We start from the raw sequence: 17,832 nt of genomic DNA, 5'->3' as shown, positions 1-17,832 counted from the left end.
TGACTGGTAGTCCGCGCTATAGGAGTGGAATATCTGTGCCTGCCTCCCAGCAGCAGAAAAAGTCATGTACTGTACTTTGGTTTGCTTAAATTCCTATAAATGATTACATGACACTCTCCAGTAATACCAGTTGCCCTTTAAATTAATCACTTGAACCTTCACCGTTCAATCATGCTGTGGAGTTAATTAAGCAATATCAAAAGTAATAAAGAAGATTGATGACACTCGGTCATACATGCATGCCCTGACTCTGTGACAACAACTGAAGGCTGGTAAGGTCAGAGCCATACAATTGATGGAACTGTCATCCTATCATAGAGGAAATCCACCAGCAGAATCAGATTGTGGATTGACTTCTCACTTGTCCAGGAGACCAAACAAATGGCCTGAGACATAGTGGTGGCCTTGTCCCCAAACGCGAAACCTCTGAATCTAATCTGAGCAAGCGATTACTCGCTTGCTGTTAATGTCATCATTTATGCCTGTCCGATAACTGGCCCATACAGTAGGCACTTATTGACTTCCTCCTGCTTTAGGAATATGAAGTCCAGAGGCTGTCAGTTACACTCATCAAGATCTGTCAAACAGTCTATCAGCATGACGGCCGCAAATCGGTAAAATAAAGTCATTAAAAAACATTATTCTGCAAAACTGATAGTGCTGATTTTGCATGGGATACTGTTTTAGGAACTCTCTACCAACGTAATTTGATTTATAAATGAAATGAATACACACTAAATGTGCATTGGTGGATGGTACAATTTTAAGATACCTCTACTTTACTTCAATATGTCCTTTTTATGTTATTTTATAACTCCTATACATTTTAAACCAACAAATTGTACTGTTGATTCAACTACATTTAGTTGACAGCTAACGGTACGGATTAGATTAGTTTATTAGTCATTATTTTACATGAACATTTTACACACAAGCATGCGCTGTTATCGACTAAACAACCCAACAGTATAGGAAGTAGTTACAATTAGATTCATTTGGAACAGACACTATGTTAACTATAAGGCTATAAAAATGTATACAAATGTAGCACACAAAAAGGGGTGATTCTGCATAATGAATATTTTTACTTTAAATGTTTAAATATATTTAGCTATTAATACTGTATTTCTCTTTAAAGCTGGACATAATGGAAACTTGGGGGCAGCAAAATAACCTGAAAACACAACATTGGCATATTATTACCATACAAAGTTGATACAGTAAACATTTTAGCAAACAATTATAATTTACTCATCCAGCATGAATATGGAGCAACATTAGCTTTCATTGAGTCCTATTTAAAGCCTACCTTAATGTAGGTAATTTTAGCTCTGTTTTGGTCTCCACCAACTCCTGAGGGAAATGTCTGTCTTTTTAGCTGCTAAATGCTCCACTATGTTCACCAGCTAGCCTCTGTGTCTGTCCGCTGTTTGGTGCTGAGAAGCATACAGTGTGTTTTTATAACTTTTTCTCTGAAAACAGCGTTCAAACTACGGGTGGGTATTGGGGGGGTCCGACCCCCCTAGATGAGACTTGGACCCTCCAAAAAGGGATGAAATGAATAGTTTGGGGGTACTAAAAAAAATTTAATAAATATAATGTTAGCCTATCCAAAATTGTATGTATTTAAATTCAGTATTACCATCACATTCCAACAATTCAGGAAATAATCTAATGAAATGAGAAATCCCCATTGGGCTGTACCATTTCTCTGGTACGTTCAGACTGTGTTCTTTGCTATGGTCAGTGTTGCCAACTTAGTGACTTTGTCGCTAGATTTAACGACTTTTCAGACCCCCTTAGCAACTTTTTATCACAAAATCGACTAGCGACAAATCTGGCGACTTTCTGTTGAAAAGACGCCAGTATTGTCCGGCAAGCAAGCGAGGTATTTCTCTCCTGTGGCCGCCAAAACAGTCACCTCTCTCTTCTGTTCTGTGACTGAGGAGCAGCCCCTCCCCTCTGCTTTCTCCTTCTGCGCAGGCAGGTAGAAGGGGAGGGGGGACAGGGTGCGGGGGCCGGTGTAGGTAGGAGAGACAGCGGGACGCAACCATGGATGAGATGAGCTGGCCTGGCCCTGGGCAAGCCAGCCTTCTTTGAGAATTCTTTATCAATGTCTCTCCCTCCCTTTGTAGATTTTTATTTTTTTTTACTTCAAATATAGGCTACCCAAGTAATAATTATAATTTAACATAAATTCCCGTAGTGAGTTTGTGATTATTTGGCTAAAGATTAATATTTCTTACTATCTACCTTGCTGACACAACCACTAAGCTGTATGCAAATTATTGCGTAATGACGTCATAGATATGCAATTGAGCGTATGACGTCATCTATAAAAATAAAAATAGCTGCAGCCAAAGAGTAAAGTTGTGGGCCGGACAGATAAACAATGTGTTCCACTCCATAAACTCCATAAAGCCTGAGCAGAGCATCATGTGATAATTCTCTGTAGGTTCATAAGGACAAGCGACCCATCATTGTCATTCCATACATTGTTTACACAACAATATTGATCAAAACATGGTGCTCTTTGGATGCTTTTATATAGACCTTAGTGGTCCCCTAATACTGTATCTGAAGTCTCTTTTATATAGACCTTAGAGGTCCCCTAATACTGTATCTGAAGTCTCTTTTATATAGACCTTAGTGGTCCCCTAATACTGTATCTGAAGTCTCTTTTATATAGACCTTAGTGGTCCCCTAATACTGTATCTGAAGTCTCTTTTATATAGACCTTAGTGGTCCCCTAATACTGTATCTGAAGTCTCTTTTATATAGACCTTAGTGGTCCCCTAATACTGTATCTGAAGTCTCTTTTATATAGACCTTAGTGGTCTCCTAATACTGTATCTGAAGTCTCTTTTATATAGACCTTAATGGTCCCCTAATACTGTATCTGAAGTCTCTTTTATATAGACCTTAGTGGTCCCCTAATACTGTATCTGAAGTCTCTTTCCTGAAATTCAGCCTTGGTGCAGAATTCCAGCCACTAGAGCCAGTCCCACAATGAGCTTTCCTTAGGATGTGCCATTTCTGTGTCTGTAGCTATTGAGGAGGAGAGAGGGGGGGGAAGGTGTGGCCTTGACCAACTGCCACTTTTTTCGTTTGAAAGCCATGATGTCTCTCTCTCATGGGTTGGCCAAATTCTCTGGGCGAGCAAAGCAGAGAAAGGGGAGGTAACCTTTCCCCTTATGACCTCATAAGGAGAAGATTCCAGATCGGCCCATCTGAGCTTTCATTTTCTCAAAGGCAGAGCAGGATACCCAGGGCTCGGTTTACACCTATCACCATTTCTAGCCACTGGGGGACCATAGGCAGGCTGGGGGAACACATATTAATGTTAAAAAACCTCATAAAGTGAAATTTTCATGCCATGGGACCTTTAAGTTAAAGAAACTTTAAGTTAAAAATACTTCTATCACTGGTCATTTAATAGTGGAAAGCAGCACTCGTGGCAGTTGTATTATTCAACATAAAGAAGCCTTGCTTTGATTTTCTCTTCACTTGGACTTGTTTGTAGCTTTGTGTTTGATCTGCAATGATGACTTAGAGTAAACTCGCCAGCACACATAGGGAATTAATAGTTCCCCAGAGATGTTTCCATGTTTGTCATGTTAACGAGCAGAACCCAGCATGGTATCCTGAAGCGCTACCACTGTGTCTTTTTTCCGCTGCACCACTTTTTCAGTGGAAGCTCAGAAGCTACAAAAGTGCAAAAGAGAGACGAAAAAAAAAAAAAAAAAAAAAGACACTCACATGCAAAGGTTAGACTGGCCTCTCGGCTGATGATGGTCCCAAAAGAGTTGGAGGCGAGGCACTGATACGTTCCAGCATCTTGGTCTTTGTTCAGATGGCTGATTCTGAGGTTGCCTCCAGAAAGGCTGTAGTGAGATCCAGATTTGGGGCTGATTTCCGTGCCATTCAGTTTCCACCTAAAAACAAATAAATGGAGGAAAATGAACATGCAAATTAACAAGTTAAACATTGTTCAGTGTAGACTGAGGCGATGGAAGCATTCCAGATGACAAGAAGAGGAACGTGACTTGTACATTTGATTGTTTTTTAACAGGAAGGAAAATGAAAGGTGGAGAGGGCCCAGAAATCATGCCCTCTGGTTTTGTGTTAATCTAAGCAGCAGTGAACCACTGTGGTGCCAAGGACTTGACTCCCTGAGAATAGATAGCATTGCAGGCCATCCATCTTGCCAGACCCCAGTCAAATTGCATAAAAATGCTGCCTAATCATTATGGTGCAACAATTTAAACAAATGCCTTCAACCTTGTCTTCACACTTATGCATTCTAGACTAGTCCACACGATAATCATTGGCGTTACGGGCGATCAACGATGGGTACAGTGTAATTCACTTCAAATGGCAACAGATTCTGCAATCTTTCCACACAGATGCATCTTATTAGAAAAACAAAGGTGGGAGGAAAATCGGTCTTTAAAAAAAAATAGTTTAAAGCAATATCTTACTTCAGCCAGGGCCCAAAAAAAAGCTCAGATGCTGTTATTTGTTATCAATGATCTATAACCATCAAAGCAAGTGCCTATGCGCAGAGAAACACACATGAAAGGAACATTTTATACCTCATTAGAAAATGGACAATGCAGATTTGATTAGGAGCCATGGGGATTTTGTGGTCGATTATTTCTTCCAGGAGAAGTTCAAAATTTCCTTTTGCTTTGATTTTATAATTTTCTCTAAATGACTTTAGGTTCAGTTGGGGGAAACAGTGTATTGTTACATTTGGAAAAGAAAGCAGCTTTGATGTGAAAAAAAGAGGCTTTGCTAAAGCCCTTTAGTACACTAGACAGAAGTTGTGCAAAGCTCTTTTTGTGCACTGCACAACAGTAACTCTCCATGTTGTGCCATTTTGGTGCCTCTGAGGCATAAGAACCATTTTGAGCAAACAATGACAGTGGTGTTGCATATTTTCTTGCTATATTAAATCTGTTATAGTATAATATACTCTATATAATAAACTCATTTGCTTATTGTGATGCAGAAAATCAACTGTGTGCGGCACTGTGGCCACTGGAGTCAGTACAAGATCGTCATATAATACACAAGTAGGAGCTGATTACATGGAAAACAATGTCAGATTGTGTTGCTTAGCCGCCTACCCGCACTAAAATGTCCCACAGATAGCAACATATTTGTAGGCTGGGCATTGCAGCACTCACAAAGCGCCTCTACAGACTTTTTTCTTTTAATAGACAAAGTGTGTTGCACAATGGTCTTTCATGGCCCTTCTCCGGTTCAGTCCTAAGTAAGTGCATGCTCTCAAGAGCCTTATTACTACACACAATAGAGAAGAGCCTGAGGGGGGTGGTGGCCGCTGTCTCACAGGACTACAGCAGCGAGTCATTTGCAGCTGAGGTGGAACAAACAAAAATCAACATAAATATCTTACAGCCAAGCAACACCTTTGACTCGAATAAATAAAGCAGAGCTGGCAGGGTAGAGAGGAGACTGGCACTCCAAACATCTGTATCAGCCTGAGATTGTGACTTCCTCCGTCCGATTGTGACTAAAAATGTAATCCCATCAAAAATGAAAGCAGCCTTTTTCACAGTCAAAATTGCGCGGAGAGACTCGGCATTGTATCCAAATTGAAATGGTGTAATCGTGCGACAGCTTGAAATCAAATGTCGCAAAAGATTTTCTCTGACAGTTTTCGATTCAACGCTTTTATCCTTTCTTTCTAAAACATTAAACTGGATAGCTAATTGAGCCTGGAACATGTGTTGATGTATCTGCGTGAGTAATCATGTCCCATGTTGAAAAGGGATAAGACATTTACCCAGTTGAAGGAAGATATTGTCAATCCCTTAATGTACTATATTGTGTATGTGTGTGGTTGAACATAGTGGTAGTTAAAAATAATTGCCCATCCAGAGCTGCCAATGTTCTGTGCTGATAAATTAAATGCCATATGACAGCTCTTGTTGCTTTTAGCCAATTAACCAACTTTAAACCCATTAAGTGACAGATAGTCAAATGTGTGTGAAACGCAAGCACATTCTATACAGAAAAATTGAGACCAGTTTTGGGAACAGTTAGAGAAAGCAGCACAAGGGGAACTGTGAGTCCAGTGACTGTCACACGTATCATCCTCCGTGGGAAGTATGGAGCAACAGATTACATTAAACACATAAACTAGATTATTTAATAATTCCATTAACAATGATTTATGCTGGCAAGCAGGCCACAACAGCAGTTCCATTTGTTAGGCACATGCTTTATGCAATCATGTAACAACACCCCGTGTACACAGTGACATAATACCACACCATCTGGCTTATGAGGCAGTGAATGTTAGGCGGTCTGTTCCTTTTCTTAAGCCTGTAAAAAAAAAAAGAAGAAAGTACTTTAAAGAGAGAAACAAATAAATATGCCCTAGTCCATTAGGTGGGGTGTGGCATACAAAAATCTATTCTAGGCACCATTTACCATTTTGCCACAATAGTTCTCAGGGAAAATGTTCCCTTGTGTCTTCTGAGCAAGCAGAAATGTGTTTAAAAATAAAATGTTTTTGAGGATCTTCTTCACGGGACAACTATACGTTTTGTGATCTGAAACACCACCCATGTTGTCTACAGGCTTGATTCCCCCACAGCTGTTTTTATATAGATCAAACTGAAGGAAGACTGAGGGACAAGGTATCTGAACACCTCTATGCTATTTGCACTGGGAACCCTGCTTATCCAATGGCCTGCAACTATCTGGGTGGCCCAGCATTGCAGTGACTTCACAGAGTTAAACGCCTCAAGCGATGAGAGCCATAATGCAGCTACAGTCTCAAAGCCACAAGTCGCCCAGACCTGAGTAAAGAACTTGACCTCTTTCCCTTCTTTTAGCAGATATTAGGTGTATAATCTGTTCATCAGTTATTGTGAGATGAAACATATTCTGAACTGCTCTAAAACTAATAATACATTTAATAATTGTAGTCACTTATGTAGTTATTGTATTGTATGTAGAATTTTATTGTGTGGTCTGTTTGAAAATACCTAATGTTGAGGGACACATTATTAGCTGTAAATCCTCGTTTAGTATTTTTTGAATTTTACAGAATGTGTAAAAAAAATTATTCTGCCTATACATTACAACAAAGCTGAATCTTTATCACTTATCTAATGAGAGCTGGACACATGACCAGCCTCCGCAGAGACATCAAAATAAATATGAAGAGCAAAAAAACGTCACAGGTTTACAAAGGTTAACAAATATTTTAGAACTGTTTTGTAATTTTGTAACAATATTAGCTGTTGTAAATAGGCTAGTCTTTACTCTGCTTCTATTATAAGTCTCTGCGTTGGAGGTGTAGCATCTTGATGCACGGCTACGTTCACAGCTACAACCTTACAGCTTAATATTCACCGCCTTCTCACACACACACACACACACACACACACACACACACACACACACACACACAGCTACTTTCACAGCTAACTGCTAACTTAACTCAGCGTCACACACATGCTCTGTCTCTTTTCTCTCTCTCTCTTACATTATACACACACACTGAGTTATTCTTCTATAGAAGGCTGCAGCCGCTCTGACAGGACCGCAATGCAACCTTGACAGGAAACAGCTGATTAGGTCCTCCTCTAAACTGGCTCAATCCTAAATACTAAATGTACCAATCTTTCCAAATCTCTCCCCAACAATTTCAGCGAGCAAACATGATAGATTTAAGCTTTTACTTGCCAGAGATGCTGCAAAACAACATTCTTTCAATAGACTAATGATCCATGTAAGGGGGAACTAAAGAAGGAAAAAAAACAGCTGCTCTTTGAACTTTGCAGCAGAAAAAAAGACGTTTTTAGATTAGATTCAATTTTATTGTCACTGTGCAGTGTACAAGTACAAAGACAGTGAAATGCAGTTTGCGTCCAACCAGAAGTGCAAAAAAAAGGAGAAAAGTGCAATGCAATATACAAGTATAGACAGGTGGTGCATAGGCAGGACAAGAAATATATTGCAGTGTTATAAGAGCAGAAAAATATGGCTATGTAATATGAACAATGTATGAATAACATGTACAGATATGTGCAATTTAGTAGCAGTGACATTGTACTAGTAGTAAGAATAATATAGATATAGATATCTGCAGTGTATTAACAGAATATATAATAAGAGAAACATAATCAATATGGATATACTGAATGAACCACATAGACAGATATGTACAGTATGTACAGCTATGTGCAGTGTGGTAACATTATAAGAGTAGTAAGAATAAGTGTATGTGCAGGATGAACAGTATGAAGAGCAGTAGAATATGGCTACGTATAGGTGCAATTACAGTATGTACATCTGTAAATAAATACGAGCTGGGTGCATGCAAAGCTTAGGCTACAGATAGACAAGATGTTTCCAGCAGGGGGTTGAAATGGAAAATCCCCCACGAAATAGATTTCATATAACACATTCCTATGATCCTGATCAGCTCAGGCTTGACTTGCAAGGATGAACACGTCTTTTCTAAAGCTAGAAACAACAGAGCCAAGACTTGAGGAATCCTTGAAAATTCCATTCAGAATGAATAGGGGTCTGAGGACCCCACGACAATACCCAGCACGATATTACAGGATGCAAACATTTTCTCTGCTTTATTACTGTTAAGAGTACAATGAAGTAAAGCACATTTGAAAGTACGAGCTCCAAATATTTTTGGAGTCCTCGAAGTCCTCATCAGTGGGGCAGCCTTTGTCAGATGAGAAACGTTCCCGTTTTCCAGAGATGGGAGTAAGTCACACATTTTTTGTGACAATTAAGCAAGTCAAGTCAAAGCTTTGGTCAAGCAAGTCACAAGTCAAGTCATACAAAAGTTTCCATTTTTAAACAAGCTAAAGACAGTGATTATGAACTGCTGGAGTTTTATTTGCATTTTTTACTCAAAAGACATTGCGTCCACATAAATTGAAGAGTTTAAATTAACACAGATAAAAAAATCACAGCCTAAAACTGATATTAGGCCAACAATAAATCAACATTGTTCAAAGTCAAATAATATTCTTCAAACATGCCTCACTTTTATGAGACAGAAACACATCCTTTAACCTTTCCTTCTCTTAAAGAACAAAACATATTAAAAATATATTTATTAAACAGAAAATCAAGTCATTTCAAGTTATTTGACTCAAGTCTAAGTCAAGTCTCAAGTCATGAATATCAAGTCAAAGTCAAGTCGAGTCTTTTATGAATGTTAATCAAGCAAGTCTCAAGTCGTAAAATTTGTGACTCGAGTCTAACTCGAGTCAAGTCATGTGACTCGAGTCAAGTCATGTGACTCGAGTCCCCCATGTCTGCCGTTTTCCAGTTTTAGAACATAGTGTTGTGTAAAGTGTACTGAGAGATTTACTCTGGCTCGGTACCTCTCTCTGTTCTTCTAGCTTCCTCCGTCAACATCTTTTTCGGTCTTCTTTTCAACTGCCATGATGTCCGTTGCGGCTGCTGAACCCGGTTCTGTTGCCCGCTTAAATGATTCTGGCACCCTCCCCCCCCCCCAGGCCTGAAAACCTCCTCCCAGTGGTCCAAGTATCCTGTGACACCTACATTCCCCCGGTGCTCGATGCTCCCAGAACCAGTCCTGGCAGCACGGCTGACACCGAGCCAACAAGCTGATGGCCTAAATTTAGCAACAAGTGAAGCTTTCTGTCCATCAGGAAACTCCGTACATCAATGACAGTGGAGGCAGAGCAGCCGCAGGGCATCAGAGGGAAAACCCCAAAACATTTTCTCCGTGAAATATGATCCAGTTTCACCAAAATCAGTGGTATTGCCAGAAAGCGTTACGCACTTCTCCCAAGTGGGAATGAAAGAGGCACAAACTCTCATCAAATGATTTTAAAGCTGTTATTCTAAGATAATAATAATATTGCAATGTTGCTTTAAGTTAGAACTTGCTTTGAACTACTTTGAACAGTTACAATATTTAAGAAACCTACTGCCTATACTTAAACGCATCAGTTCAGTTGTAAGAAATCAGAGTAGTATTACTTCTACTTAAGAAAAGCATCTGAACACTTCTTCTATTGCTGCACTCAGGTGCTATGGAAGGCCAGGGGTTAGGTGAGTCTGTGCCCACACAATGGGATTAATCATAGTTTTTCAGTATAAAGCATCACTTATTGGTTGAGCTGGAAATAACTTCAACATGCTTTCCAACGATAAGTCTTCCAACTCTTCACTTTTATTGGTATTCTCAGAGCTGCCAACACGAGAAGAGGGACTGTTTAGGACAAGATTGAGACATTTGCCAGCGATAGGTTGTCTAAAAATGAAGGATGTTGACATTGTCAGCTGTATAAAAGCAAGCTGCATTGATGGGGAGGAACCATGTGCCGAGGGCGACAGATGACGACCTGCAGTCACACTCACCGTAGTCTATATCCACAACGCTCCACCGATTTCTTCGGTTGCCGCCGGAAATTCCACCTTATGTCCTTCTTTTCGGCCGGATGTTGGTTACCTTACGCTTTCTTTGCATTGGAATTTTAAAGGTCCCATGACATGGTGCTCTTTGGATGCTTTTATATAGACCTTAGTGGTCCCCTAATACTGTATCTGAAGTCTCTTTCCCGAAATTCAGCCTTGGTGCAGAACTACAGCCACTAGAGCCAGTCCCACAATGAGCTTTCCTTAGGATGTGCCATTTCTGTGTCTGAAGCTATTGAGGAGGAGAGTGGGAGGGGCAAGGTGGAGTGTGGGGGTGTGGCCTTGACCAACTGCCACTTTTCTCGTTTGAAAGCCATGATGTCTCTCTCTCTCTCTCATGGGTGGGCCAAATTCTCTGGGCGGGCAAAGCAGAGAAAGGGGAGGTAACCTTGCTTGTTATGACCTCATAACAAGCAGATTCCAAAACGGCTCATCTGAGCTTTCATTTTCTCAAAGGCAGAGCAGGATACCCAGGGCTCGGTTTACACCTATCGCCGTTTCTAGCCACTGGGGGACCATAGGCAGGCTGGGGAAACTCATATCAATGTTAAAAAACCTTATAAAGTGAAATTTTCATGCCATGGGACCTTTAAACTCCGGTCAATTTCTGAGGACTGTCCAATCTGAGTTTTCTGTCGAACGACTAAAACAACCTTTAAACGTACACATGTCCCACCAAAACAAGTTCCTTCCCGAGGTTATTTTGCAGCGGCACCGGGGCTCTGTCCGGCACCTAGCACTGCCCAATACGATTGTGATTGGTTTGAAGAAATGCCAATAAACCAGAACACATTTTTCTCCCATCTGGGAATGCTACATGTACTAGCCAGACCCTCCTCCGCAGCGCTATGGAGGAAGGTCTGGCAATGCGAGACTACTTTTAACAGTGCAGTGAGTAGTATTCACAGTCAGTAGTAACAATAGTAGCAGTAGTCTTATATCAACCATAAAAGTAATATTGGTAGGATTAGTTGTAATGGTGGTAAGGAATGTAACAATACACACTAACTCATGATTCAATTCACGATTTTAACTTCAAGATACAATGTTTGCACTCACCGGTACATGGGTGGTGGGCTTCCCTGGGCTTCACAGCTGAACACCACCTCCCTGTTCTTCTCCACGGTCTCCACAGGATACACGATGCTGCCAGGCTGCTTGGTGAAGGCAGGACTCTGCAGGACACTGCTCTCTGTAGGGCAACAGGAAAGACAACACAGCTGACTTTAAACTTACACAGTTTGTAAAAATTAAATTAAAAGAAGAAGCCAATTAGTCGGTGGCAGAAACAGGTTGATGCTGCTTTAAATTTTTAGAAGTGCAAAAAAAAAAACTCAAGCAGACAGAACAAATCAATTTGAAACGCCTGTCACTACGCCACAGCCCTGAGAAGAATGATTTGAAGTGAGACCTGTCTTCAACAGCTATTTAGGTGGTAATAGGATATAGAGCCTGATTTATGGTGAACAATTGTCTAGAAAAATGCCCTCATTCACTTCTGTCAACCTGCTTTTATTTGTTCATTAATTTATTTATTTGCCCAGAGATGTTAGGATAATGTGTCCATGCAGAGGTGTAATCAGCTGGTTTCATGTGGTTAGAGCTCTTTGTTGTAAATGACACAACAGAAGTCTCAGTTACTCCATTAAGGCACCGTTAACACAGTGTGCGTCTTGTGCGTGGCTTTAGAAAGTATCAATGGCGCTTTAAAGATAACGAAAATGAATGACTTAATCACTACTTTGTCGTTGTCCTAGCTTAATTGTTCTTATTCTTTAAAGTTGAGGGGTCCAGAATCAGCCAGATTTACTGCTATTTGATATTAGTCTTTTATGTATATTAATTAGCCTTCTTTGCATTGACAGTTGTATCCAGTTGAAAGTAAACAGAGATCTTGGATTTTACTTTGCCAATCTGAAATCTAGAAAAAGAAAGACAAAAGTAGAAGAAGACAAAGACCAAGAAATACTAACCAAAATAATTTCATGCTTCCCTTCACAGTGAGTGGCCATTCGTGCGTGAAACTGATAGTACTTGGGGGAGCTTCATAGGGGATTTCAAAATATTTAAAAAAAGAAAATATTTAATAATTGAACTAAGATTTTATTTGCTCTGGGGCTGTCAGTGGTGAAAAACTTAAGGTGCTCCTCCTCTTTATTGGTGGTGGTTGGGGTGAGTTATATGTGTAAATGTGTGAGAGGGAAGATAAATCTGTAAGTGTGTGGGAGGGAAGATTAATACATTATGACAAAGAAAAGAGAAAAAGAAAGTCAGAGAAGGAAAAATAATTGTTCTGAGATAATAAAAAAGAAAACGACAATGTGTCCATCACACAAGCTTCAATAGAAGAGAATGGTGGACAAGGACACGTAATGTGACTGTGGGGAATATAATTATATACCATGTATGTTTCAGCAGTTATAGTGATTAGATATTAGATATTAGATTAGATTCCACATGGCTGTCAAGTAATGAGACGAAAATGCAATACTGAAGTGCAGAAATGAGAACATCAGTCAACATTTAGTGACATGGGTTACAGATTGGGTCTCAATTAGTCTATATCCACGACGTTCCACTTCCGGGATTGGGCCGTTGCCACCGGAAATTCCGCCGGACGTCACTCTTTACGGCTGGATGTCGGTTACCTTCCGCTTTCTTTGTGTTAGAATTTTAATCTCTGGTCGATTTTTGAGGACTACGGTTAACTGCTCCTAAGATCTCTAGGGGCACAGAGGGGCGCTGGTGCTTTTGCTATGTAAACGGCGTGGGCGCTTGACGGGAAATTGACAACTGCGTCGGTCTTGAACTAGCAAAGACAGGCTTTGCATCGGGCGTTGCACTGCGCTGCGTCAAGATAGGGCCCTAGGTCTCAATCTACACTAGAACATGAGAAGTGACATCTGGTCTACCTACATGTATGCTGTGAGCCCTAGAGCCTTCAACAGTACAGCTGAATCATGGTCTAAAAGTGTGAGAGTCGGAGGCCGGATGATGTTATTATATATATATATATATATATATATATATATATATATATATATATATATATATATATATCAGGAAGTAAAGTCTTTCTTTGCCCTTCTCTTCCTTATTGAGTTTCCATGTCCAAGTGGTGCAGGATATGGCTTCATAAAGCCTTTTTTTGACCAGGAAGTTCCCTAGTAATTCAATCTGAGCTGTGACAGGAGGACGGCGGTCAGAATTGGAGACATTTCTTGAGTGTTGCTCGGGAAAATCAAATCAAATCTGCGGGGCTCCACAGTCGGTATTAAAGATGATTCATTTAATCCATTTTGAGAAGCTCTCCTCATTTATTACTGAACCGAACACATTTTAAGTGTCCATGTGTTTACTGGGGGAACTCAAATGACTATAAATTAAGTCACAACAGATGGACTAAATTATTATATGGATGATTAATCAAATCAATGAGCTGCTCGTTTCATTAATTATTTACTTTATTTCATAATTTTTAAGTCAATACTGGATTTATTTACTACTCTTTAATAACAATACTACTACTACTACTACTAATAATAATAATAATAATAATAATAATAGTAATAATATTTAGCCTATTATTATTTCATTTCAATTTCTTTTTGGTTATACCATTCATATTTTTTGCATATGTTTTAAAAATTATATGTATTTATATGAGTCAATTTGTATTCTTTTAAAGAAACTATATACAGTATAATATTGTTATAATGTAAAAGTATGCAGTGTAAGAAATGTAATTGTTGCACGTTTGCGATACATTTTATAAGGGACAATCAAATGTAGAAAAGATCTAACATTTATTTTGGCATGATGTATTTAAAGCTATAGTGCATAGTTTGTCTCCCCCATGAGGAATTTTAAGTAATGACAACAAAACTGATACAAGCCTTCCGTGATCGCGCACCGGTCCAGGACGAGATATCCTGGCTTTTAGTCCTAAATCAAGCTCTAAAATCTCTGGATCCTACATTTCCTATGATGCAACTCAATAGCATTTTCCATTTGACTACAAACATGAAAAATTACTTTTGATGAAAATATTTTAATAAGAATAATTCCCTGACAGAAATAACAAAAAACTTGGGCTGCGTTCCGATTCACAGTGTACATAAACAGTTCTCCCTACTCCTTGTTCTCACCATACGTTCAAAAGCTACGAAAAGATAAGCACAGTAATTCGTATGATTTCCATGTATTTTTTTTTGCTGTGCGCATCACATTGACTGCTGCTGTATAAGAAAATGGCTGGCTGCATAGGGAGGAGGTCAGGGGTCATGGGTGGGTGATGGGTGGGTGTTAACTTTTTACATATGGCGTTAACACACAGGACTTTCAAGCCAGGGAGTGGTGTTCGCTTCCCGGGGAAAACAAAAGACTTTCACCCAGGAAATGCGTGTTTGTTGGGAGTGTTTTAATCCAAAGTATGATCTTTTACCTAAACTTAATAGGGTTGTGCCATGGACGATATCATCGTCCATCGTGATGGCTGGCTGACATCACGATGGAGAGCCACCATCGTGATGCCCTCCCCCCCTCCTTAAGTGGAAGCTACTTTTTCCCCCTTTACGTGCAACCTATTTGTGAAAAAGACCATCACTTTGAGCAGACTGCTGATTGGCTGCAGTGATACATTCTCTCTCTCTCCCTGTCAGTTGTAGCTCGCTCTACCTTCTTGTAACGTTGGACGCAGCGGTCTCGAGTGAGAGAGAAAAAAGCGTTAAAAGTGGAACGCTATCACACTTTCCCTTCTCCCCTCATTGGACTAAGTTTGTCGACACTACTCTGTGCGTGCATCAATACGTAAGTCTGAGGTCCTGTAGGTACGGGACGATGTTATGCAGGATTTATGAATGTACGTTAGCAACAGTAGGCTAATTCATGAGGGTGCTATTTTATGTGTGAGCTAATATTACACATCTGTTCATGTGCGCTGCAAGAGTTATGTTTCTGTTTATTGAATGCGTTATTCAGTGCAAACATAACCGAGAATGTAGTTTAAACTCAGTAATGATGGTATGTTAGGTTATTACTGTCGCTCTGTTGAAGGCAAACGTCCCACTGTACTGTCGTTACGCAGATCACGGACATCTGATTGACTTTACTGCACCATACTTAAGTGAAAGTAGGTCACGTTGTAAAACCTACCAGCAGGGCACCATTTACAGAGGGCATTTAAATGTATGTCTAATCGTTTCTATGTTAACTGTTGGCCCATAGTACTAGAGATATGAGCTACCCCCCCCCCGCCCCGACAACGATATCATCGTCCATCACGATGTTTTACTGTAAACATCGTCAACTGCCAATTTAGGGGACATCGCCCAACCCTAAAACTTAACAAGTTGTTTTGATGCCTAAACTTAACTTTCGTCGCCGCATAACGCTCACTTATTTTTGCCTATTCTTAACCGTAATTTCCGCCAAAACTACCAGCAGCTCGCAGTGCTCTGTACTTGGCTCACAGTCATCTATTCTCGGGTAACTGAACCTCCAACTATCACTGACCTGACGGAGCTCCGTGCGGAGCACCGTTGCCGGTGTCGCAGCGCTCTGTAGCGGCTAAACACATCTACTAACTGCCGCTGATACGACGAGCTGTGATGGAGGTCTGTAGCCGGCATCACAAAGCTCTGTAAGGGCTTAAACAACTGACTGATCTGACCAGCCAGCGGTCTCCTAGTTTTCTCATATCATATGTTTTAGTGTGCATAACTTTTGTACAATATCATACAAACTCGTTCATGAGAATGCGTTGAATACTGAAACTACCATACAGTTGTCCAGATTCCTTTGAATAGATATTTGTTGCCTCTCGATAATAATTACTAATGATCTTTTTGACCCTTTATATAGCACCGTCATCAAGTCAAAATATCCTATTTACAAACTCTTTGATCCTTAAGAAGCTTTCTCCACATCCAATGACAGGATTCCTTTGAAATTTGCGGTTTGCGTTTAAGTTCCCTTATATTGTGATTCTGAATTCTTCTTTATCATTTCAATCAGGTCAAAACTTCTAAGCAAACCTTATATTGCATTTAAATACAATCAGTGGTAGAACAAAGTTCTTTGGTGTATACTTCCTCCACAATGGTGATCACAACCAGTAATTTTGTCTTCAAACTACAGAAACTTTTAAGCAACAGGAAGCTTCTGCATTGTGTTGTGAAAGTAGTGACAAATCTATGCAGAGCTGTATAGGATAGCATGTAGGCTACAGGGTAATGCATAATTCAAATAACTGCTCAATAGGCAATCTAATTCAAGAAAATATCTCCATGCACACCTCATATTTTTACAGCATCAGAGTATGCTTCCAATCTCCAGGAGCATTCAAACACCATGCTAAATCTACAATAGTATGGGGGTAAGCTATTCTTATTTTATGCAAAACTGAACACATTTAAAAGGTACCTGTCTTGTCCTGCATGCACGTAACCCTGTTCAATCTGACCAGCAGCTAAACACCTCCCACCATCAAACACGGGAGACTGGGATTGTCTTAACTCCGTTTAATTGATTAGAAAGGGTGAAACTGGGAAATGAAACAAAAATACCTGTTACTTACATATGAAGGAGTCGCAAATATTATACAATGACAGTTATAAAAACAATATAACTACATACCACTGCAATGCGTACGGGACGATGTTATGCAGGATTTATGAATGTACGTTAGCAACAGTAGGCTAATTCATGAGGGTGCTATTTTATGTGTGAGCTAATATTACACATCTGTTCATCTGTTACTTACATATGAAGGAGTCGCAAATATTATACAATGACAGTTATAAAAACAATATAACTACATACCACTGCAATGCGGTAGTACACACAGTAGCTAACATGCAAGCTAAAACAAAGGAAATATGTAATGTATTGCTATACAATGTACGTAATATAACCCACATTGTTTATCCAAATAAACCCAAATATACCTACATGTAGCACAACCCAAGATAACAGTGGCAAACCAGCCCACTAAAGCACACTCTCAGCCCAATGCGAATTATCAATCATCATCAAAAAAAAAAAAAAAAAAATATATATATATATATATATATATATATATATATATATATATTGCACATCAAACTTACTGACAATACTTAACAAATATATAAGAACAGTATGTCGGCATCTATTTTACATACCGAGAATGCTGCCAAAGGCATGGAGCGTGGAATACTGACGTGGATAGTATGGAGAGATAACACAAAACATGAGGCTGTCCTGATCACATTCAACTTCCTGACTAAATCCCATGGTGCAATGTTCCCACAGTTCTTAAAGGAACACACGCATGTAAAACAACTACTGCCAGCAATGAGAGAAAAAAAAAACATTTAAATGAACTAATGTGCT

The 17,832-nt window shown here is 39.7% G+C and overlaps 1 protein-coding gene across 1 annotated transcript in view; it reads right to left on the bottom strand.

Annotated features, from left to right (window-relative positions):
- Positions 1-17,832, bottom strand: part of cntn4 (contactin 4) — a 168,192-nt gene that overhangs the window by 93,232 nt on the left and 57,128 nt on the right. The window contains 2 exon segments of the mRNA XM_028576693.1: positions 3,760-3,935; positions 11,518-11,650. Coding sequence (XP_028432494.1) covers positions 3,760-3,935; positions 11,518-11,650 — 309 coding nt within the window.

This window comes from Perca flavescens, chromosome 4 (assembly GCF_004354835.1).
Source record: "Perca flavescens isolate YP-PL-M2 chromosome 4, PFLA_1.0, whole genome shotgun sequence".
NCBI lineage: Eukaryota > Metazoa > Chordata > Actinopteri > Perciformes > Percidae > Perca > Perca flavescens.
Note: the sequence above shows the minus strand (reverse complement) of the source record. Positions and strands in the feature narration are given on the sequence as shown.